The sequence below is a fragment of the Xyrauchen texanus genome, chromosome 9, assembly GCF_025860055.1.
Source record: "Xyrauchen texanus isolate HMW12.3.18 chromosome 9, RBS_HiC_50CHRs, whole genome shotgun sequence".
NCBI classification, from domain to species: Eukaryota; Metazoa; Chordata; class Actinopteri; order Cypriniformes; family Catostomidae; genus Xyrauchen; species Xyrauchen texanus.
Genome location: NC_068284.1, coordinates 22102724 through 22128346, shown reverse-complemented (window position 1 = coordinate 22128346; position 25623 = coordinate 22102724). Strand labels below are relative to the sequence as shown.

At 38.3% G+C, this 25623-nt stretch overlaps 1 protein-coding gene across 4 annotated transcripts; it reads right to left on the bottom strand.

Annotated features, from left to right (window-relative positions):
* Positions 1-89: 89 nt before the first annotated feature.
* Positions 90-25623, bottom strand: LOC127648685 (1-phosphatidylinositol 4,5-bisphosphate phosphodiesterase delta-1-like). Of its 4 annotated transcripts, none has more exons than XM_052133405.1 (15): positions 25386-25623; positions 21983-22141; positions 15203-15431; positions 14988-15117; positions 14428-14656; positions 13206-13407; positions 12636-12780; positions 10525-10677; positions 7443-7592; positions 7178-7331; positions 6879-6995; positions 5046-5224; positions 4572-4704; positions 4304-4453; positions 90-1910 (listed from the first exon to the last, which is right to left on the bottom strand). In XM_052133405.1, exons 1-15 carry the CDS (start codon positions 25414-25416, stop codon positions 1819-1821), a joined length of 2253 nt encoding a protein of 750 aa, XP_051989365.1. In that variant the 5' UTR covers positions 25417-25623; the 3' UTR covers positions 90-1818. The 4 variants fall into 4 exon arrangements, with proteins under 4 accessions (XP_051989365.1, XP_051989366.1, XP_051989363.1 ...); XM_052133406.1 differs by having other exon boundaries at positions 7178-7328; XM_052133403.1 differs by lacking the exon at positions 25386-25623 and adding an exon at positions 22812-23022 and having other exon boundaries at positions 7178-7328.

Sequence of the window (25623 nt, the reverse complement as noted above, 5' to 3'; positions counted from 1 at the left end):
TATGAAAATTTTATTTTATCAGTTAGAATGAAATTGAAATACTTTGTAAAGCTTTAAAATGACACTTGTTTTGTTTATATGTTGTTATTTATTACTTAATTATTGTTTTCTGAGGGGAGTGCCCACCACTAGCCCGGTACAGTCTCCGTTCAGTGAATACAAATATATTTTAAAAAATATGTAAAAAAAAAAAAAAAAAAAAGAATTAAGTTGTCAAAAAGATCTAAAGCACTATCTTGGGATAAGATATGAAATATGACATTTGGTAACAACAATAGTGGGCTGGTCATTTTTGAACAGGAACTCAATTATGAATATACATTATGAATGTATAAGAGAAAATATCTTAGGTCTGGTAACTGGTCATCAGGTATTTCCCAACATTTTTAATGACCTTTTTGACTAGTACATTTAAAATGGTCAGAGTAAAATGGTAGTCTCTATGAGTTCAAAAAGGCAGCATGAATAATCATTATAAAAGCAAAATACGTTTGATATAGTTTCAAATAGTGTAACAGCACAGGACATGTCAAAGTATTTTATGTCAACTACCCCTTTTCTGTGAGATTTTAAGTAAGTTTTATATTGTAGAAATAGGTAAATAATTATTTATGTTGACCTTATTTGGGTGCAATAATTATAACCAAAAGTTTGAGACCTTTATAAGAAACTCCCAAACATATTTCTTCCATCAGCATACTTGTACAATCATTTCATTCATTCATGTGTGTGCAGTGATATGCCTGTGAAAAAATGTTCTCTTTTCATTCACAATCCAATTGTTAAAACAGCTGCAGTTAATAAGACATCTTGGTGCCATTCCCCCAAAATTACATTCCTGTTATGTTCCTTTCCTTGGATTGGAAGTTCACACTAATGGAGCCTCCGGTTTGTGTTACCAGTAACTCAATGGTTTCTAATCCACTTTCTAATCCAGTGCTTTACTGTACTATAGTGCTTTGACCCATGTTTCTGACCAGTTGGCATTATCAGACAGAACAATGATATGTTTTATACCATTAGATGCAAACACAGCACTAAGAAACGTGAGGACATGGTGATCTTCTGAAGTCAGTTGGTAGATGTAAATGCAGCAACATTTGTCTTTGTACTTCCATACACAATTAAGGATGTTTGAGTGTGGCCTTTTCCCCTCAAGCATGAATGGGTTGTTTGGAAATGTATTCAAACAGGAATTTGTTGCTTTGTGCCTTTTTGCTCTGGTTGAAGCAATTACAGAATAAGTAGAAGCACCCCAACACAAAAGTTTTGAATAACTTTACATGGCGTTATAGAGTTGGCAATGTGTTTCAGTAGAATCACTCAGTTTGCAAGCGGTCCGACACAGTGTATCAAATGTTCAAAAACACACACGTGACAGTTAAAGTAACTTAGTTAATATAACAGAAGTCAGACATGGTAATATAACTACATAAAAGACAAGCAAAATTACATGAAAAACACGTTTCAAATACAATCTCTAGCATCTATAAATACTACCCAGAGGATGGAATTGGTCCCAAGTTTACGTTTCAACTACACCATCGAACTGTTCCTTTGCTAATATCTGGATATCTAAAATCATATCTCTTTGAAACTGACTAAAAGCTGACAAAAATTAAAAAAAGGAAAAAAGTTAATGATTTGAAATGTGAAATCAACGGTTGCATAGTTGCTGTATTCCTACAATTTCTATTGTTTGCCCATTAGAATCCCACTCTTAAGAGCTGCCTTTTTATTTGTTGCTGGCTAGTTGAACCATTTAAACTTCGGGATACCGGCATTGTTGAATACAGTCTAAACTCAGTGAAGTTTGGATTATTCAGCATCCACAACCAAGATGTGAAGGAAAAGCCTAGCTGAGGACAGGAGGTCTCCATTCTTGGTGAGCAGTGGGACATGCCGATATCCTGTGGTAAAACAAAAACAATAATTGATTAAACCTCATTAGCAGAACAGAACTACAACCAACTTGTAATGTGTAAAAGTCTAATTTGACTGCCACTGGCATGAGCAACAACTAATAGTATTCATACTGTTAAAGGAATAGTTCACACAAAAATTAAAACTATCAAAAAACTACTCAGCCTCTTGCCATCCCAGATATACATGACTTTCTTCTGCAGCACAAACAAAGATTTTTAAAACAATATTTCAGCTCTGTAAGTCTATTCAATGCAAATGAATGGTGACCAAAACTTTGAAGCTCCAAAAAGCACATTAAGACAACATAAAATGTATCCATAAGACTCCAGTGGTTCAATCCATGTGTTCTCAAGCGATCTAATAGATTTTGGGTGAGAACAGACCAAAATATAACTACTTTTTCATTATAAATCTTGACATGAGCAGTTTCCTTGGCAATCATTGAGCACTAGGAAGTATAATCAAGCTTGAAATCATGACCGTGCCTAGAGACTGCAATAGCAAGATGTACAGTGAAATAGGAGATATATTTTGGTCTGTTCTCCCCCAAATTGATTAATTGCTTCAGAAGACATGTTTTAAACTACTGGAGTCATATGGATTACTTTATGCTGCCTTTATGTGGTTTTTGGTGCTTCAAAGTGTTGGTCACCATTCACTTGCATTGTATGAACTTATAAAGCTGAGAAAAAAAATATTTTATTGTGTTCTGCAGAAGAAAGTCATACACATGTGACAGCATGAGGGTAAATGATGAAAGAATTTTCATTTTTGGGTGAACTATCCCTTTAAACTCTGGTGCATTTGTGGGCTGCCATCTGTAATTTCTCACACTCAAATTTAAAAGCTCAACATTCACACATATTGTGGAATAATTGCACATACTTGGTCTTATTTTTCAGAGAACCCCCCAAGTGAAAAAATTATATATTGTATGTTTATAATCTTATGATAAACAGAAATAAATTAAAAATAATATTTTTTTGTTGTCCTAACTTTGTAAACATGTAATTCTGGTTCTGTTCACTCTACCTCACTTTGAAAAGTCTAATTTTATTCAAATCACAACATACAGATCTGAAATGTGGGTGGCGCTCTAACGCATTTTAGCCCTCAAAGATGTGCTCGTCCATAGATATTAGTCTAATTTTCAGTTCATGCACCACCCTCATTATTTCATTGAATATCTTAACCTCTGGGTGAACTAGAAGCTCAATCTAGGTGTTATTAGAAAGCTGAGATCATCACCTTTGGTGTGTTATAAAACATGTTATAATCAATAGTCGATAACATATATTTCTAATGATTTGTTAGCACGCTTTTCCTGCTGGATGGCATATTTTGTTCTGGACATCTAAAATTCACAGGTTCACAGACAATGGAAAAATTGCTAAATTCTTTACAACACTGCCTAAACTAAAAGTCCGATCTCACCTAGGGTACCAAGTCAGCCAGAACTGCCACTGAAGCAGATATAACATCTTAAGTTGGGGCTTACAGCAGCAGTTATCGGAGCATAAAGAGAGATGTTTGTATGTGATGACTTACAGAAATAATATTTCACTTTGTGAAGTGATTTCTATAAAGTTCCGATTAGAAGCCAAATGATACCTCATATGCCTGGTTTATGTATAAGGGGAGATTCAAGTTTTAACGTAAACCTTTTTTGCAATATAGCGTCCCCCTTTGGACCACAGAGTTTAAGGGGTTAAAGCAGAATTACTATTTCACATGCATACGTAAATACTGTGCATATTCTTCTCTTTCTTAGGCATTTAATTAAAGAATTTGTCCTTTTTTAATCAAATTAAAAATGAAGATGGCTGAGTGATTTGCATTGAGTTTTACACTTGGGTTCTGTGGAAAATTAAGAAGTGAATCTGTGTCATCACAGCCACAAAGCAGCTCCAAATTTGCTGTTTTCAATAGGAGGCACACAAGAATCAAATGTCATTGTGACGAGTAAAGGGTTAAATATATGCAAGGAAGACAACCAATCACAATTCAGTATGCAAATATTACAATGACATTAATGGTTACATTGTTGATTAATTTAAAACAATGAAGGTCAGTGGGGTTTTTAAAACTTTACTCTTAAATTTCTTTCTTAATCTTACGTTTAAAAAAACCAAACAAAATAAATAGATAGCACATCACTGCTGTGGATAAAGTATCTCCAAAACAAAATCTGAATGGAGTTTGTACATGAAGTGGTTTGGGCTGACTTAATTGCAGAAGTTTCATATTCCTAACCAGAATGTTAAAGAAATATCAATACAGTGCTGCCTTGCAAGCACTGCCATTTTAGCCCTTTTTAAAGATAGATACATCACATGATACCAGTTTGAATTATTTAGAAAGTCATTAGCACACAAACCATTCTTTAGGCTGTTGAAGGGAAGTGTGTACTGGCCAATAAATGTATTGTCTGATGTGAAGTCATAATCCTCAACCAAAAAGCGGACCAGGGCTAGATCTGGCACAAGCACATCAAACTTGAAACTTTCATTCCACATGGGGTTGAACCCTTGAGAAAGGACAAAGAGCACAGATTAGACAACATTGGGTGATGCTGCATTTTTGTACACGCTGACTGTGGTGTTAAAGAGGGTGATGGTAGAGCAGATTTACAGGGGTTGTTATACCATTATTCTCAATGTATGGTGTCTCTTTCACAGTCGTATCAGCTGGCACACCATAGATTTGCACTTGCACTAGAGGATCCACAATAGAGGACTTCTTTTCATTTAGTTTGGGCAACTGCTGGGCTGAGATCACCTATTAGGCAAACATTAATAGCCTTTTAAAAAACTTGCATTTTAGACACAATATTAGCAGTTATTTGGCCTATTTCTGCTCTGGAGACAAAAATACTTCCAAAACAGGATCCAATCTCGCATGTTGCAGAACAATGCTCAGAGTGAAATCCTGTTTGGAACGCCACTTATACAGACAAGCGGACTAATACAAACAGTGAGGTGTCCCAGTGCGGTTATACTAAATATCACCACTCTTGGAATGCTGCTGAACAATCAGATGAAAAGGTGGGGACTAACTTTATCATTAAAAAAATATACAGTCCAAATACTAAAATAAAAAAGTGTTGCAAATCTACTTGCCATCACATGAAGTGTCTTTTTTTTTAGCCATGGACCCTTGGGCAGAGAAATGGGGTCAAACTCAGTCGCTGTGTCTCGTAGGTAAGATGGCTTTAAAATGTAACCGCTCTGCCCATTTTGGAGAAAGAGTCCTTGATTCAGATCCATCTCTGGGCAAGGAGTCTGGAAGTTAAGGGCCACTGGAACAGAAGGTGAATGGAAATAACAAATACAGTTATAACAATCAGATTTAAGAGAAGAGGCCCCCAAAAATATTTGGATACTTAAAGGGAAGTTTACTCAAAAATGAATTCTGTCATCATTTACTCACCCTCATGTTGTTCCAAACCTGTATGACTTACTTTCTTTGGTGGAACACAAAAGTAGATGGTAGGCAGAATGTTAGCCTCAGTCACCATTCACTTTCAATGTATGGAAAAATGATGCAATGAAAGTGAATGGTGACTGATGCCAACATCTTTTGTGTTCCACAGAAAAAAGAAAGTGTTGAGTAAATTATGGCAGAATTCCCATTTTTGGGTGAACAAACCCTTTAAATCACACTTAAAAATATCTGAATGTCAGTCTCATTATGCTCGATCTCTTCTCAGATGTAACCACTTTTCAGAGCCATTTTTGCAAACATGTCTCACTAGTTTGACAACCAATAATTGTCCACATACTTCTGGTCTTTAAACATTTTTATTAACCTCCTGAGACCAGAGCGTGACTGCTGTGTGCATCTTACATTCCCATTTCTGATTTGTAAGTAGTAGACCCTAATAAACAAGAAGAAAAAACTCTAGAGCAAATAGTTTTCCTAAACATTAATGTCCACATATGTGGACAGTGCGATAATAATATAATAATACCACTTGTATTATAATAATAATAATAGTTAAATAATATCAAGCTATAGAAAAACTGTTTGCGTTTCCAGGAGTGGTTGTTCATGTTTTTGAGCTGTTACAGACATTACATCAGAAATTAGCATAAATAATTCTTATTTAAAGTAATGGCCAGCATCATCCAATCACTGCCAACCATGTTAAAATAAAAATTTGCATGGCAAATTCTGAATCTATGTACTGATTATTATCGCCTCATATCTGCCAAACATGTTGAGTGGTCCAAACATCATCTGCAGCCTGAACTTTTGACCGGATTTTAGGTGTAAATGCACTTGGTTGCATAGGAAAGCTATAGGATGTTCACTTGCTCCCTAATTAGGGAATGACAACATCCAGTGTTCTGTCTGTCTGCAGTGGTCTCAGAATAGTTTGAAATCCACCTTATTTTCATCCTAACTCTGTATATACAGCCTCTGAAAGCAACATTTTCCAGCTTTTGGATAAATCACAGTGAATATATATATTTGGAAAATGAGCCTATAGTTCACATACGTAGTCATTGGGTTTAACATAATGTTGTTTTGCGATAAATAGACTTTTTTTTCAAAACTGACTCAAACAGGTTCTATTGTAAAAACGTAATGAGGTTTCTTACTAGATGTTGACGTTTCTCCCAAAGATGATGGGCCATGTTGTTTTGTCAAATTGTTTGGTACATCAAAAGTCGAACCCTTTAATGACAGCCTAGACTTTCAGAGAGTCAATTGAAAATAAAATAAAAATTATGCATAGCCTATAGCAAAGCCAAAATGTAATATCCAGGCAAAAGTACGCGAGGTCTCAGGAGGTTAAATCAATTAAGCTTGCTTACATTTTTTTTATCTAATGCAATGACATTGTATGAGTCCAAATACTTTTTTGCAGCCACTGTACATGTTCCTCTGTTTTGTTGGACATTCAAATCATTTTCCTAACTGAAAAACAAAGTCAAAGTCAGATTTACCTATCTGACAGCCTGCGTTCCACAGAGGCACTGGGTTATAGTTTGAGGAGTCTGTCCTCAGTGCACCTGGATAAATTCTGCTCAGTTTGTCCGTATTGTGGCGGATATACTCATTTGCTGTGACAGAGAAAATAGAAATTGATCATTGCTGGACCAAGCTTGTTTGCTTGTCTTTCCTAACATTGTTATGACTAAGTGGCTTTATTTGTTGTCAAATGTGTGTTTTCATGTTCAAAGTTCTCTGCGTTAGAAGCAGATTCCATCATCCGTGCAGCTGGGCAAGAGTCATGACATCACACCTGATTCCTCTGCCAGATTCACAGCTTGTCCCTCTTTAAAAGAGGCCATCTCATAAAAGGACTGGTTGTCCCGGGAATCCTGAAACCCATGGAAGCGGACACTTTTGCAGTAGATCACGATATCAGACAGCTCCTTTGCCAACTTCAGCGACTTCTATGTAGAGGGTATGGTTGCAAGTTATTTGTTTGCAGCTACGAATGATCTTTTATACAAATATTTCCACAGCAATAAGATTATGCAGTGTGTAAGCAGCACTCCTCTTACATTAGATTTCTTTTCTGTCTCGTCTTCATCACCTTCATCCTCTTCTTCCTCTGTTACACTCTCATTATCTGCTGCTGTGGGCTCATCTGAAAATGTGTCCTCAAGTTTGTCTAGTCTCTTCCCTTTGACTATGAACCGGCCTTTCAGTTCCTAATAGAAATACTGCCATTAAATTAAAGTTAAAGGAGCCTTTTTTACAGTTACATTATAAGGTTATAAAGTTAGCAATAAAGCCAATCAGATTTCAGTATCACGTTAGTGTGGTTAAGATGACAGATGTGAAGAAAGTGACATTTAGCTTAATATCAATGAAATCCAAATTACTGAAGGATCTCAAAAGTAAGGAAAGTCTGAAGGAAATATATTCTGTTCAATGAAGGAAAGGAGGATGAAGTTGCTCTTCACATGGTTATTTGATGTTAATGGGGTTCTCCATTCATTTATAAAGTGGTCAGTCTGTAGATGGCACTGCGTGATTGATTTAATCTTTTGTGTGTGTTGGTGATCAGAAAGATACAAAATAAAATAAAAATCGTAGATGTCTTTGGTGTTAAATTAAAGCTGCATAATATCTAGCAATTATTGCAAATTAAAAAACGTAATCTTTTATTTTTTGTAAATTGTAAGAAAGAAAATGTAACATTCAATTAAAAATATTACGTATTGTTAAACATTTAAATTTAATATGTTTATATATATATTTGTTTTTTGGTGGTGGTGGAAGCACAAATCTGAACTACTGGTCTGACCGGGCCTGCCGAGAAAATACTAATTGTTGAGCCCTGGTATAAATGAGCAACTACTGTGTTTTTTCTGTTTTTGTTGCTTTCTCATTTAACAGTTAACAGCAAACATGCCATGTAGCAGGCTGTTTTCTGGCTCGGCATCACTTGCAAAATAAAAATGCACATAAAGTGCACAGTTTATTGAATTCATTTTATATTTACAGTAGTAAGAGCAGTAGGGAAGCAAGCTGTTTCTAACACAGTAGTTAAAGAAAGCCCTTTCTGAAAATGATACCCTAGAGAAAAGTAGTGGCTCTTTTGTTGACTGTGACCAAGGCAGGCCACACCTTGACTGAAGGGAATGGAAAACAAATGTTATGTAAGCTATGATAATCACCCATCCCCCTGCAGACAAATCAGCACCAAAGCAATTCAATGCATTATCGTTTCAATCAGGTCACAATGAGAGCACCATCACAGAACTACGGCTTTGCCATTTCCTAATATCTTATACAGTTTGTGTAAAATGTATGAGCTGAAGACATCAGTGTTCTGCTCTTGAAGAAATTACATTTGTAAAATTCTGAAAAGCTGCAAGAGAAGTTGAGATACGGAGGTGATTTAATATAGAGACCAGATACATGCATTCCACACATTCCACACAGAATTCCAACTTGAAAGCAATCCACTGCTCAGACAGGTCAGGACAATTCCCCTCCAGGGTCTCACTGTCTAAATCCAGAGCAATTGGATAAAACACATTGATCTTTCAAACATCTCTAAACAAATGTTAATACTCAATTTGCAATAACAAATGTAACAATAAAATTGCACAAAAAAAAAAATTGCGATGTGACCTAGTGCGATTATCAAACAAGATGGCTGTGATTTAATTAAAGAAACATGGTGCCCGCTGAGCTGTGCTTATGTGCAAAGAACTGTTCTGTCTATAGTGTTTTCTAAGTGCATGTAAAGCGGGTCAGTGTGTATTACATATACTCTGAGCAAGCATGAGGCTTATTATACAGTGTCTTTGGTTTCAGAATGTTCTGGTGCACTGCGTGACAGATGTACGTGAGTTTTGTTCGGCGTGCTAACGTGCGCAGAGCACATTATATTTACAGCACTCCAAATTCGCTTTTATTGCACATTCGCGTAATTCCACATAATGTATGTTTGGCCGCTACAAATTACTATACAAATCTAAAATAACTTCATGACATTACGTTTTTGTGGATAGAAGAACAGATGAGAGCATTTCATGGCATTGTCTGTTGTTCACTCATCTCAGATACAAATGTCTTCCTTTAATTTTCCGCCCAAATAAAGGTTTCTGTCAAAATAAAAGCTTGAGGGTTTAAGCGGACTACATAAGAATGCCATGTGCAAATAAAGAACTTATTATAGTAATTATTATTATTATTATTATTATTATTATTATACAATAATAATATATTTCTGTAATACTTTAAATTTTTATTTCTATTATTACTATAATTAAATAAGATAATAAGTAAATAACAATTATATTTGCATTTTTATAATATTAATAATAATTATTCGTATTGTTATTATTATTATTCAATATAATATATTGCAATAATATAATATTCAAGTTGACTCTGTTCTAAAAAAAAAAAGACCCTTTCACAAACTGGACAAAATAAAGGTAAACAGAAGACAGGTCCAATGTGAATGCAAAGATTATGTTTTTATGCGAGTTTGTGTTTTATTTATTTATTTTGAATCTTTTTAAGTAGACTCAGGTGAAAACACCCTATCTAGAGCATTATTTCCATCAGCAGTAGAGCATGGGCAAAAGATGATTTAATTTTGATAAAAATGAAACGAGTAAAGATGCTGACTACCACCCCTAGAGTCGTGAGGTCGAATACAGGGTGTGCTGAGTGACTCCAGCCAGGTCTCCTAAGCAACCAAATTGGCCCGGTGGCTAGGGAGGGTAGAGTCACATGGGGTAACCTCCTCATGGTCACTATAATGTGGTTCTCGCTCTCAGGGTGGTGCGTGGATGCTGCGGAGAAGAGCGTGAAGCCTCCAAATGCGCTATGTCTCCACAGTAACACGTTAAAACTAGCCACGTGGCAAGACGCATGGATTGAGGGTCTCGGACGCGGAGGCAACTGAGATTCGTCCTCCGCCACCTGGAATCACTACGCAACCACGAGGACTTACAGTGCATTGGGAATTTGGCATTCCAAATTGGGAAGAAAAGGGGAGAAATAATAATACAATAAATAATAATAATAAATGCAATTAGTTTTTTATGTCCAAATCGTTAAGCCCTATTTCTGGGTGAACTACCCTTTCAACATCTTGACGTCAGTGAAGTGACTAACCTCAGGGGAAGGGAAGCATTTGGGCATCTTATCTCCAAGTAGTTTGGTGACCAGAGCGCTACCAAGAATGGAGATCATGTGCCGAGCCATGGTCTTCTGCTGCTCCAAACTGCAGTGGTTCTCCAAAGACAGGATCACAGGGTACTCAGACGTCTGATGAAGGGAACCATTAAATTGTTAACTGTCAGATACACATGGACAGTAGACCAGAAAAACAAGATCTACAAGTCCTAAAACAAATATTAGCCCTCACTATACACACTGATCAGCCACAACATTAAAATCACAGACAGGTGAAGTGAATAACATACATTTTCTCATGACAATGGCACAGTCAAGGGGTGGGATATATTAGACAGCAAGTGAACAGTCAGTTCTTGAATTTCAAGTGTTGGAAGCAAGAAAAATGGGCACGTGTGAAGAGTGACTTTGACAAGTTCCAAATTGTGATGGCTAGACGACTGGGTCAGAGCATATCCAAAACAGCAGGTCTTATGATGTGTTCCAGGTATGCAGTGGTTAGTACCTACCAAAAGTGGTCCAAGGAAGGACAACCGGTGAGATGGTGACAGGGTCATGGATGCCTAAGGCTCATTGATACGCATGGGGAGCGAAGGCTAGCCCATCTAGTTCAATCCCACAGAAGAGCTACTGTAGCACAAATTGCTGAAAACTTAATGCTGGCCATGATAGAAAGGTGTCAGAACACACAGTGCATTGCATAGCCACAGACTGGTCAAGTCAAGTCAGCCATTATTTAGAGCACATTTAAAAAACAACAGAAGTTGACCCAAAGTGCTTTACAGATCAAACAAACAAAATTACAATGATATAAAAACAGATTGATTTAAAGTTAAATATAAAACCTAATAAAATAAATACAAATATTTAAATACAACATCATGTATTTATCCATTTCAATTATCTATTCAAAAGCTACAGAATAAAAATGTATTTAAAGAAGATTTTAAAATGGCTAATGATGAAGCTGATCTCACATGGAAAGGGAGACTATTCCATAGATTACGGTCACCTTTAGATCTATAGCGGCAATGAGGAACCCTCAATAGAAGTTGCTCAGAAGACCTGTGCGCTCTGGTTGGGGATTAAGGGTCAGAGTGCCCATGCTGACCCCCATCCACCACCGAAAGTGCCTACAATGGGCACTTGAGCATCAGAACTGGTCCATGGAGCAATGGAAGAAGGAAGCCTGGTCTGATGAATCACATTTTCTTTTAGATCATGTGGACACCATGTGCGTCATTTACCTAGGGAAGAGATGGCAGCAGGATGCACTATGGGAAGAAAGCAGGCCGGCAGAGGCAGTGTGATGCTCTGGACAATGTTCTGCTGGGAAACCTTGGGTCCTGGCATTCCAGTGGATGTTACTTTGACACGTACCACCTATCTAAAGATTGTCGCAGACCTTGTATACCACATCATGGCAACGGTATTCCCTGATGGCAGTGGCCTCATTCAGCAGGATAATACAGCCTGCCTCACTGCAAAACTTGTTCAGGAATGGTTTGAGGAACATGACAAAGTGTTCAAGGTGTTGACTTGGCCTCCAAATGCCCCAGATCTCAATCCGATTGAGCATCTATGGGATGTGCTGGACAAACAAGTCTGATCCATGGCGGCCCATCTTCGCAATTTACAGGACTTGAAGGATCTGCTGCTAACGTCTTGGTGCCAGATATCACAGGACACCTTCAGGGTCAGAACTGTTTTAGCGGCACGAGGGGAACCAACGCGATATTAGGCAGGTGGTATTAATGTTGTGGCTGATCATTGTATAGCTTTAACAGAGATATAAATTACAGCTATTTGACTCCTATATATTATTAAAGGGACGGTTCACCCAAAAATTACAGTTCTGTCATCATTTACTCACCCTCATTTTGTTCCAAATCTGTATAACTTTCCTCCGAAGAACACAAAAGATGTTAGGCGGTGTCTAAGTCTCAGTCACCATTCACTTCCATTGCACCTTTTTCCATACAATAAGTGAATGGTGACTGAGACAATCATTCCACAAAAGACAAAATGAGGGTGAGTAAATGACAACAGATTTTTAATTTTTGGGTGAACTATCCCTTTAATCTTTGTACCTTAAAGGCATAGTCCTTAATGATTTGAATGACATCTTTGAAGAGGATCTTTGAGGTTAAAGTGTAACCATGGTAAATGACCGGCTCCCCATCAGATCCATCCCAACAGTCCAGCTCAACACATTGGCAGCCCTTGACAAGCGCTCTGTACAGGGACACTGTAATTGGTATCCTGAAACTAAGTCTTAAATGCATGCTTAAAACTGAAGTGTGAAACTCTTATTTGCTCTAAAAAAAAAAAAATTCTTGGTGTTTTATTTTAAATATGTAAATGCTTTTTCCAATCCCAGCAAAATATGCAGCTATAAGTAAGCCATATGAAGGCTGATTTCCCCAAAATGTGTAAGCACTGTGGCTCTGTCAAAATTACATTTAATTCAGAAAATTACCTTGGGAATGATACATAAAATGCATTTGGTCTATGTATCAAGCTACTGACAGTTCATATTTACCATAAGCAAATGACAATACTTTAACGGTTTTCTGAATACTTTAGATGTAATTACATTTTAAACTAATATTGAATTCTATTGTTTGTAACACACAAGTATGAAATTGTAGAATGATTACTTTATGTAAGCCTCAGTGCTGCTGGGTCCTTTAAGCTGGTCCTCCAACAGGTATGTGTTGTGAGAGGATGAGATGAAGTAATGGTTGAGAGGCTGGTTCATGTCCTGGTAAACACTTTTATGGGCCGGGTTAAAGATCATGCCCTCTGGCTGGTGCAAGTAAAATAGGAAGCCATCTTTTGTCATTTGCTGTTTTTCTTTGGCTACAGAAGTCCAAAATACAGATATATAAATACAAGGACATAGTCATAGTTACAGATAACAGCCCCAAAGCCTCACTTAAAAATGTATGAATGCCTTTGCATTAGATGACAAAATATCAAAGTGTCATTTATTTGAAAGAAATGCACAAAAACCATTTAAAAAAATATTTCACAAAAACACGTTTCTTAGGTTTGAAATTATAAAACCAAACGCTATAATGGCAAAATCTAGTGGTTGTCAAAACATGAATGGATCATGTCCATAGTTAATGTGATGAACTACACCTGTGGCTACTCTGCTACATCTGCATGACCTTGTGGGTGCCTGACTTCATATATCCTTTTAATCACTTAAAAGTAATTGCAAAACGTTATTGCTTAAAGGAATAGTTCACCCAAAAATGAAAATGATGTCATCATTTACTCACCCCTCATGCCATTCCAGATGTGTGACCTTCCTGTGACTTTCTTTCTTCTGCTGAACACAAACACATATTTTAGTTCTGTAGGTACATACAATGCAAGAGAATGGTGACTGGAAATCGGAAGGTCCAAAAAGCACATAAAGGCAGCATAAAATTAATCCATAAGACTCAGTGGATTAATCTATGTCTTCAAAAGTGATCTGATAGACATAGCTTAAACCACTGGAGTCTTATGGATTACTTTTATGCTGCTTTTATCAGATTTTTGGAGCTTCAGATTTCTGGCCATTGACTTGCATTGAAAGGACCAACAGAGTGGAGATATTTTTCTAAAGATCTTTGTTTGTGTTCAGCAGAAAGTCATACACATCTGGGATTGCATGTGGGCAGGTAAATAATGAGAGAAGTTTCATTTTTGGGTGAACTATTCCTTTAAAATGGCTCAGTAAAGTTAGTTCTGTGAAAAGCTCCAGAATCATTTGTTTGCACATGACATTTGTTTTACTACTTTGTTATCAAATGCGATGACTTTCAGAAATTTTTAAGTGTGAGATTAAGAAACAAATTTGAGGTTGCTTGAGATTTTTTTTTTTACCATTTTCATCTAGCTCATATTTCTCAATAAGTTGAAGAGCATCACTCTGAGATGCATCCTCCATCTGCTCATTCCTCAGGAAGTTCAGCAGGTCATCAGCACTCATGAGACCGTCTGTCTTTGCATACTCTCCATAGATAACATCAATCTCCTGTCTTTGTGTCAAGATTTTATAGAAATGCTCAATCTGCTTTCCCTCCAGGAATCCAGACTTTGATGAATCACATTTCTGAAAGATAGAAAAGATGAAGTGTGTAATTTCTGCACCACTAGCATTACATACAGAAATGTACAAATAATGATTGCACACCATTGCTTGACCAAATGTTGCTGTTTCGGGCTGGCTGGATGCTCAAACAAACACAGTGTTAAATCTTTTCAGGGAAATCAACCAACAAAAGTCATACTTGCATAATACGCTGGGAAAGGGGAAAGTATTTTAACATCGAAAAGAATAACACACTTCAGCTTTAAAGTGTTACCTTGTGAGATATGGCAATGTGAAAAGTATGTTACAGACAAGTAAACTGGGTAGCATTCAGGCTAGACATAGATATTACCTCAAAGAGCATCTGAGCATAGTCATCATCCACCTCAATGTTGATGTCTTGTAAAAAGCTCTTCAGCTCAATCTGACTCATTTTTTGGTCATAGTTTGTATCTGCTTTACGAATACAACTGTTGATCCAGCTAGAGTTCTGATGTAAGGACAATGTAGAAAACATTTAGAAAGAATCGTTTTTGAATTAAGACAGCAGGAGTTTGAAAAGGATACTGTTCTGTCTTCTTTTGTGGACTGAGGTTTTTCATGTTTGAGATGACCTTCTCTAAACCACTGACCCACATCTTGGCCTCTTCCTCAGAACTGGCGATCAGGTCCAGGCTTTTCTGTCGACCCTTAAACAAGATTGAGAATGCTCGGCCCTCCACTGCCTCCTCTGTGTATTTTCTCAGACCCTCTGTATGCCGGCCTGTCCGTACCGCTGCAATGTCCTCAACAGAGACTGAAAGAGAGAAGGTACATATAAGACATTTTGGGCAGTTTGGTCCTTGGTCCCAGTTCGGGGGGTGTTTGCTAGGGATCACTGAGACACTATTTTAAAACGGTTTAAAAAAAAAAAAAAAACATATTGTGAAAACACAAAATTAAATAATAAAAAAAAAGGCTAATATATTTTCTCAGTAAAGGAAGAATTTGTATTTCTATTCAAGACAATTTGTACATTTTAATAATCCAAACTCCTCCTTGGCCAAATCATAACTGTGCAGATTACTTTTTAACAGCTCAAACAAAAGCTTCATCTTTGTGATGTCATGCATGAAAAGAAATTTATGATATTGTAATTAAGTTATTAGAACTAGGGCTTGATTTATAAATGGTTGCATATGCACAACATTTCATGCACACACAGTAGAGCTGTCATGATTATATAACTTGGCTGACGATTAATTTTCAAACAAATAATTGTGATTATGAAAATTAATTAACTGTTCAAGGGTTTTCAAGATTATAACAATTCATGGTCTTTACATACAGAAATGTACAAATACAAATGTACAAATTTTCAAGATTATAACAATTCATGGTCTGTTATAGGGCTCTCACAATTATGACAATTAATTGTCACACAAATTGTCATACTTCTTAAGAAGTATGTGTGTTTCATCCATCTTAAGTAATTTATTAATATTTAACATGGAATAATATAATAAAAAAGGGATATATGATTTCCTTTAAAAACTTTTGCTAGAATGACATGAAAAATTATATTTTAGATATCAAATTATTTCTAAATACTTAAAATATTTGTCTCTCTTTTTGGTCAGCTTTAGTCTTGGTCCATTTTACATTTTATTTATGTAGTTTTTTGTTTTTGGAACAAGCCAACCTGGGTTAGGAACATGAACAGCTATATATTATATATTATATAATGCAATAGTAAAACATTTTTAATGATTCTTTCAGTACATTCTATGAAGGAATATTTGGAAATAAGAAATGCAATTCTTATTGCATTTACTGCCCTCAGCAGCCTGTTGCCAAATTAGACCATTTCAGATTTATTGATTTAATATAACAAATCAGAAATAATTTGAATACAATTCTTGAAAAATGCATGTTTGCATACTCTGCAAACCCTATATTAAATTAAAATTCCAAGAAATGTGATTACATTTATATTATTATTATTATTATTATTATTATTATTATTAATACATCATATTATTCCACTGATTACAACAAAACTCGTGTGTGTCTTTAAACTTTTTTTTTTTAATGTCAAAATACTTTCTACCATCCCAGTTTATTGCTCATTGACAACTATAAGCAAGCCATTTGTGGGTTTACCTACCCCAGAAGTGTAAACACTGAGCCTCTCTGGCACTATCAAAACATTGATGCTTATATTTGAGTGGCTTGCTCAGCCCCACCCATCTCTTTCTAGCTCAACATATAGCATGAGTTTGGGGCGTGGTTACTTATAGTAAGCTGCTGGGAGGATATAAACATCCATGGCAGACATGTACAGAGGAAAATAAATTTAGATTCGCCTACACACGTTAAAGCCTAAATTCAAAATCTTGCTAAAAGACACAGAGACTGAACATTGGCGTCGCATTTACAAGGTGGAGGAATATAAGGGAATTTTTGGGGTTCGATAGAGACACCAAACTTGTCGAGTTGCTTCTCTACACTCAAGGTATAGAGCTGTTCAGCCGTGATGTCAATTTATAGGAGAACCCGGAAGTATAATTCGCCATGGGTTCCCTCAGAATTATGGGTTTTTATAATGGGGTTTTTGAACTTGAGTAAAATAAGGTCTGTGGTAAACATTACCTGACGGTACATGGACGTTTTGTTCAACAAAATAAATTACACACTTTCATACCTCAAATTTGAATTTTGAAGCCGTATTGAAATATATCCTTTTATTTTTATTATTGAAAAGCGGCTTCAAAATACACGTTGGAGGTATTAAAGAATTTACTCCAGAAGCTGTTTCTCTGATATTCTCTCATTACCGTTGCCGACAAACTTTAGTGCGACCAGTTTGATTTATCACCTGAGAACACAACACCCTGAACAGCATACAGAGTACACCAAAACAACAATGGCAAAGAAAAATCTCCCCGGTGAAACACACACTATCGGAGGCTGTCAGCAGGCAATTTAATCAGACGGAATCCAAACCCTTGTACTGCGCCTCTACTGTACTTGATCCGCGATACAAAGATCATTATTTTGGTATAAAGCAGTGGGCACGCGAAATGATCAAAACTGAAATTTATTTGATGGAGACCAAAGACATGGGACTCGGTGGACTGCCGGTTGAGGATAATGGATACGGTGCGCACAACAAATCAAGGCCGCTTCCCACACTTGGCACGGATGGCACGCAGATATTTGTCTGCCCCAACACAAGCGTAGACAGTGAGAGACTGTTTAGTGCAGCATCTCATGTCATTGGTGAGAAAAGGAGCTGCCTCTCCTGTGAGAATGCAAGTTACTCTTTCTGAAAAAGAACCTGCCACTTTTCCAGAAGTAGTAGAACATGAGTTATTAGGCTACATAAAAAGGCAAGAGATACCTATGAGTTTACCCAACTGAGTTTTTTGTTTCGCTTTGTAAGGCCTTCAAATAGGCTACTATCAATGTATTATTTTTCACAAGGCAGTGGAAAGACATTCATAGAACATAAATAGAAATACTTTTTTTTTTTTTTTTAAATAGGTAGGCCTAAATATATATATATATATATATATATATATATATATATATATATATATATATATATATATGTATGTATGTATTGAGTTTTATTCAACATTTGAGGCCTAAATAAATTATTTGTTAAGAAGTGCACAGTGTTCAGAAATAAAATCAACTTTTCATTGTTGTACTGAATATTTTTTAGTAATTTTCTCATTGATAAGCTCAGAAGCAAAATTCATTGACTAAATTAATTTAAACACATTGCCACATAAGTTATCAATCAGTAATTACCCAAACTTTATTTTCGGTTTTCGGTGCATCACAAATCTGTCACGATTCCCCGTTGTCTGCTCAGTGTTTCACTTGTTAACTGTCTTGTTTATTTTCATTTTGTTCAATAAAGAACCCGCGTGTAGATCCACACTCCTCGTCTGCCTCGCCTACTTTCGTAACAGAACGATCGACCATAATGGATCTAGCGGTTCAACAGGCGAACTATATACTTCTCTGCCTCAAGAAAGAGGACCGTCCTGTGGAGGACCACATCCGCGATTTCCTCGAGCTGGCGAGTGTTGCAGACTTCCCAGACTCCTCCCTGGTGGCTTTCTTCAGGGCAACCTTAACAGTTCGCTCAAGGAGCGGTTGCCACCGGCGATGCGCGGCTGGACTCTCCTTGAATTCGTGGAGGAGACTCTGATGGCCTGCGGCTCGCCGTTCACTGTGGGCGTTGTTGAGGAGGACCCTGCCTCTCCTCCCACAGTGGTGACCCTCCAGTCGTCCATGGCTCGTCCTTTCATGCCCGCCCCACCTGTCAGCGAGCCAACCCCCATGCCTGCTTTGGTCAACGAGTCAGCGCTGCCAACTTCGTCTGCCCGGAGGAGGAGGAGAAAGGCTTCCGCTCCCAAGCTCACACCTGCCACGGCCAGCGAGCCAGAGCCCACGCCAGCCACGGTCAGCGAACCAGCGTTGCCAGTCTCGTCCGCCCGGAGGAGGAGGAGAAAAGGAAAGGCTTCTGCTCTCCAGCCTCCGCCTACCACGGCTCCATCCCCAGAACCTCCCGTGGCTCTGCCCTCTGTGTCCAACAAACCAGAGCTCACGCATACCATGGCCAACCAGCCAATGCCTGTAGCCTCGACCGTCCCAGAGCCAGCGCCTGTAGCCTCGACCGTCCCAGAGCCAGCGCCAGTAGCCTCGACCGTCCCAGAGCCAGCGCCTGTAGCCTCGACCGTCCCAGAGCCAGCGCCAGTAGCCTCGACCGTCCCAGAGCCAGCGCCTGTAGCCTCGACCGTCCCAGAGCCAGCGCCTGTAGCCTCGACCGTCCCAGGGCTCCGCCTCCCGAGCCTCCCTCGGCTCCGCCTCCAGAGTCTTCCATGGTTCCGCCTTCCACGGCTCCGCCTGCTGAGCCTCCCACAGCTCCACCTCCTGAGCCTTCCACGGCTCCGCCTCCCACGGCTCCGCCTCCTGAGCCTCCCACGGCTCCGTCTCCAGAGCCTCCCACGGCGCCGTCTCCAGAGCCTTCTACGGTTCTGCCTCCTGAGCCACCCATGGCTCTGCCACCTGAGTCTTCCACGGCTCCGCCACCAGAAACTTCCATGGCTCCGCCTACCACGGCTCCGCCCTCGGAGTTCCTCATGGCTGTGGTCCTGAGGCCGACTCCCAGGCCTCCCGAACCTGTCGTTGTCCTGTGGCCGCCTCCCAGGCCTCCTGAACCTGTCCTTTCTCTGTGGCCAGCTCCCAGTCCACCTAAACCTGTCCTGTGGCCGCCTCCCAGGCCTCCTGAACCTGTCCTTGCTCTGTGCCAGCTCCCAGGCCACCTAAACCTGTCCCTGTCCTGTGGCCGCCTCCCAGGCCTCCTGAACCTGTCCTTGCTCTGTGGCCAGCTCCCAGGCCACCTAAACCTGTCCCTGTCCGGTGGCCGCCTCCCAGGCCACCTGACCCAGTCCCCGTCTTGTGGCCTTCTTGGACTGCCTGTCTGCCCCTTGTGCCCCCATGGACTGCCTGCCTGCCTGCCTGCCCTCTGTACCTTCTTGGACTGCTTGTCTGCCCTCTGTGCCCCCTTGGGCTGCCTGTCTGCCCTTTGTGCCCTTTGACTGCCTGTCTGCCCCCTGTGCCCCCCTTGGACTGCCTGTCTGCCCCTTTGTGCCTCTTGGACTGTCTCTTTGCCCCTTGTGCCCCCCTTGGACTGTCTCTTTGCCCCTTGGACTGTCTGTTTGCCCCCCCCTTCACTGCTTGGACGATTTTGTTTTTTTTGTTTTTGTGGGTTTTTTAATTTTTTTAGGATCGTCTGGAATCCGCTCCTTTGAGGGAGGGTTATGTCACGATTCCCCGTTGTCTGCTCAGTGTTTCACTTGTTAACTGTCTTAAAACTACACTTCCCATAGTTCCCTGCCCTCATCACTGCCAACAATCACTCATTGTTCTCACCTGTGTCCTGTTTAATCATCACTCTCCCTGTGTATTTAAACCCTGTTTGTTCCCCAGTCATTGTCGATCGTTATTTGTGGATGTCCGATGTAGATGCTTTGCCCTGTTCTTCCCGTTCGTGTTCCCTTGATGTTTTCATGTTTTGGTTTCATTTTTCCCCTCGTGGTTGTTTCCTTTGTTCCGGTCTTGTTTATTTTCATTTTGTTCAATAAAGAACCCGCGTGTAGATCACACTCCTCGTCTGCCTCACCTACTTTCGTAACAATATCGTTACACTTACTATTTCATAAAATCCATCCAACCTCAAGTGCTTGGATCCCCTGCACACCCAGATACTGTTCATTCCAGTAATGTTATCAGACGACCTGATTTCTGTTATAGTGGTCTTGTTTAACACCTTTTATTTAGTATTTGTTCATAGGGAAACTTCATATTGATTTAACTAATTGAAAAGGGGTTAAATATAAGCTATAAAATGGAAAGGATGGTAATAGAATATACAGAAGTCAGGAAAACGTTTTCTACACACAAAAAAAACCTCTTCAATATATCTGTTTTTATTCCAATACAAATTTGTAAACCTCGTTAAAATTATACATTTGCTTGAAAAATAAAATTTCAAGAGTTGGGTCACGAGTTCAGTATTTAAAACAATTTGCCAATTGGCTCGAATAATACACATCTGGCCTGTTTAAGATACATTCTCTTAAAACAAGTCTTTGACCGTATTTTGTAGTAGGGCCTTCAGTTAAATGCATTAGTATTATGTGTCTGGGTGGCAATATGCATATGGAAATTCTATGTAGAAGAGGTCATGCATAATAACAAAGGTGCTGTAAGCTCAGGTTGTTATTTTACAGATTGTTATTTTACTGCACCGGATGCCATTTGACAATATAACTTAAATAAAACATAAAATTGTCTAAAGTACTGCAGATTTAACATTCGTATTCATGATTCAGCCAATGAATACTGGCCTCAACCCAGACCATGTTACTATATCATAAATCTAAATGTCTGATATATAAATGAGGTAACCTTTATGGATAAATAACTTTAATATCAAAGGATGCAAGAGAATTGCATTGCAAAGATAAGATCAAAGCTAAGACCTGTAAGATCAAAGATTAGATCTGTCAGCACATTTTATGCAATACACATTGCACAACATAATTCTACCCTGATAAAGCAGAAGAAAAAAAATGCATTTGAGGAGGGAAGTGGTATAGATCTTCTGTGAATGACATTCATCACCACTCACACACAAACAGATGCTCATTCTCGCAAAAAAAACACAATGCTGGTCAAGCTAGGACATGGTTGGGAAATACACCACCATACACATGCAAAATAAGGGTAGATGTTGACACACCCTGTAGGCGTCTTTTTGAGATGGGTGCCTGGAGCGATACTCACAGGTCTGTTTGGACTTCAAGGTCTTTTTGGATTCATGCCACATGGTCCTGCAGTCCTCCTGCAGCTTGTAGTAGCGTGTCTTTTTCCATGTGCCCGAACGGACTTTCAAAAGGCCCCCACCATCCAGCAAGAACTTCAGCTCCGGATCTCCTTCCAAACCTATGGGGAGGTAAAAGATGTGACAAGACTGATCATGTAGTTTTTCTTATCAAACCTTTTGAAAGCCATATTTGTGGATCATTTGCCACATCACCACATCCTTGTTTTTGTATGAAAGCAGAACAAACAAAGGGACTGTTTTGTCCCACTTGTGGTCCCATATAACGATGGAACTCTCCCTTTTATGAGCAGACATACTGAGAATAATAATATAGCTTAGAAATTTTATGTAACCACAAAAAGACTCAGACTAAATGACTTGGAAAACAAACAATGGACACATGACACAACTCCAGGGCTAGCTATTGGTTCAACAGCAAAACTGCACTATACAGTGGTGTGACCTGTATTTATGAGCAATTTACACACGCGGCGTGAATCAACAGGTGTGACTTGGTCTTGTTTTTTTTATTTATGAAAAAGGCTTTTATGAAAAAGGCTTTGAGAAAGTGAACTGCCTATCTACAAATGCAGTCTATTAATACAGGTGTTATTGAGACAGAACCAAGACCTTCTAAGAGATTTTCTTTAAGATAAACTGGTCAATTTCCATGAACGGTGTAAATCACAAAATAACCAAAAGACGACAACAGTAAAGGTAAAACCGAAAGATTTATATGCCACATCCATAAGAGATGCGATAACCCGTTTATGATATTCATCGTTTTACCTAGAAGTCTCATGTTGTCCTGCGCGACTGCCTTGATGCGTGCGCTGTATAATAACTCTTGGGACTTGGTCCTTACAGATTGCCTCCGTACACACTGCATCTTGTGAATTTTCCACACAGAAATGAAAACAGCTTCCGAAAAAGGGAGTAGAAAACATATCCCAGTGACTGAGTGTCGCTTACTCACTTATCTGCGGATTAGAGGCGTGTACTATCCAAAGTTCATCTCTAGAGACACATTGTGGTGACACCGTCCGTCCGATCCAAATATGTGTCTTTATTGTTTGGTGAATTCCAAGCCACGCGTTAAGTATATATATATATATATATATATATATATATATATATATATATATATATATATATATATATATATAAATAAAAATATAGCTAAAACGATAACTAAATTGCCAATTGCCAATACTACAAAATACAAGAAAAATACCTGTTGGGTTTTGAATGTATTTTTCAGAAGAAACAATGGCGTCATCTTGTGGTATAATACGACAATCTACTGCCGATTTCTAGTCTTCCCATATTCTCAAACTGTGAAATTATGTTAAAACATGTTAATTATGTTAATGGTGCCATATTAAACACTCCTATTTTCAATATCTCGTGGTCCCTTGTGATTTTCACTGACTGTTTTCCCTGAGTTACACAACTTCTCTGTTGTCTATATGCAAGCTTGTGTACAACTCAAATATTATCTTATATTTTTAAAATAAAAGGTAGAGCTACTCCATAAAAAAATGAGATCATTCATCATACTCTCTCTGCCATTAGTTTAGCATAATGTAAATTCTCACTTCATTTACATACCAGATGTGTATGACTTTTTTTCTTCTGCTGAACACAAAGATTTCTAGAAGAATACACCAGCTCTGTTTGTCCATTCATTGCTAGTTAATGGTGGCCAGGACATTCAAGCTCCAAAAAGCACAGAAAGGCAGCATTAAAAATTAATCCATACAGCTCCAGTGGTTTAATCTATGTCATCTGAAGTGATATGATAGGTGTGGGTGGGAAACAGATAAACTCTCTTTTTACCCTAAACTATCTTACCTGCCCAGTAGGTAGCGATATGCACAAATAATTAAAATTGCCAGAAACAGAAGAAGAATGTTAAAGTAAAGATTTATAGTAAAAAAAAAAATACTTAAAAATGGATCTGTTTCTCACCCCTATCATATCACTTCTGAAGATAAGGATTAAACCACTGGATGGGATATGGATAACATTTATGGTGCCTTTTTATGCTTTTTAGACTTCTGACCACCATTTACTTGCACTAAATGCACATATTCTTTTAAAAATCTTTGAGTTCTGCAGAAGAAATTCAAACACATAGGATGGCATGAGGGTAAGTAAATAATAAGGGAATTTTTTATTTTATTTATCACTTTAAGATCCCTTTAAAGAACATAATGTAGTGATGCACTGAGGGATGACAGTCTGGATAATAGTGAGATGGGAGATACTGCACTCTTAAATGCCTTTGGGCTTTTTGAGAACCCAAGCGTGGGTTACATTCACTGTAACATCTTTGTGGAAAGCTCTGCACAAATTACTAAAGTTGGTTGGCAGGTCAAATATGTTATTAGCTGGTTTAAACTGGTCTCCCAACCTGACCAGCTATAAAGGGCCCAAACCCCCCTCTAAAACCAGTCACCTGACAAGCCTGGGTGACAAGGTGAGGATAGGTTTTGTTTGTTCGGTTTTAGCCATTTTGTTGTTGTTGTTGTTGTTGTTGTTTTCAGCAGGAAACCTAAATAATGTGTTCTCTCTTTAAGAATGTTTTGTCACAGTGTTTGTTCTAAGATGATCTGCTTTAAAACACAGAAAAGAGCCAAGCATTGATTTGAAGATAAAGTAAACCCCATAATTTGACAGAAGGTTCAGGCAGAGGAACTAGAGTAATGAAAGGGATATGTTATGTGAGACAGTCAAGGGAATGTTGCTCCAGGCTACTGACACTTCTCCAGTGGCCCCATTCTCAAAACAAAGTGTATGATGCATTGCTGCAAAATTGGAGCACTGTAGTGAGATGGACAAATAAACCAAATGGAAATACAAAGTTGCTGAGGGCGTGGCATACATATTATGTCCTTTTAATTTACACTACACCAGCCATTCATGTCTTATCATATACTATCCAAAAGAAATAGCAGATCGAAAAACAAATATGTTCTTTGCTTGCTAAATGCATCAACTGCAATGATTTGAAAATAAATCAATTTGATATAATGAATTTAATTGTCTCAGAACATGATATGACAACTATAACGTTATCTTGCATTCTTCATATTTTTTCCCACCCTTTATTGTTTGCAATGTTGTTAAATAACATTTTACATGTATCTGTGCGTGAAGAATCGTGTTTGGCATTGGTAATAATGGAACAACATCAAGTTGTTGCGCGTGGCTGGAACTCAAGAGCGCGTGCAGGTTTACAGAACTGCTCAAAAATAACATTTCAGATGTTTGTCGAATGACTTGTGTTGTGTGCACAAGCGTTGCTCTACAATTGTATTTCAACAGCAAGTCTGCAACCCTTTTTTATTCACCATTTACCTTGTTTATCATCAATGCCATTGGAATCCATTTCTTGTAAATACAGCAGTGTTATATATCCTCCTCGTCGCACAAAGTATGTCCAATGTTCTCAACTTCAGGAGTTCACTCGTCAAAAGAACAACTTGTAACTTCGCATAGTATATCGCTCTACAAGAGAGAAAAAAACAGTCGGAATTGATATAAAATCGGTTATTCCTCCAATCTTTTCGACAGGTACAGATTACCTGCCTCTGGG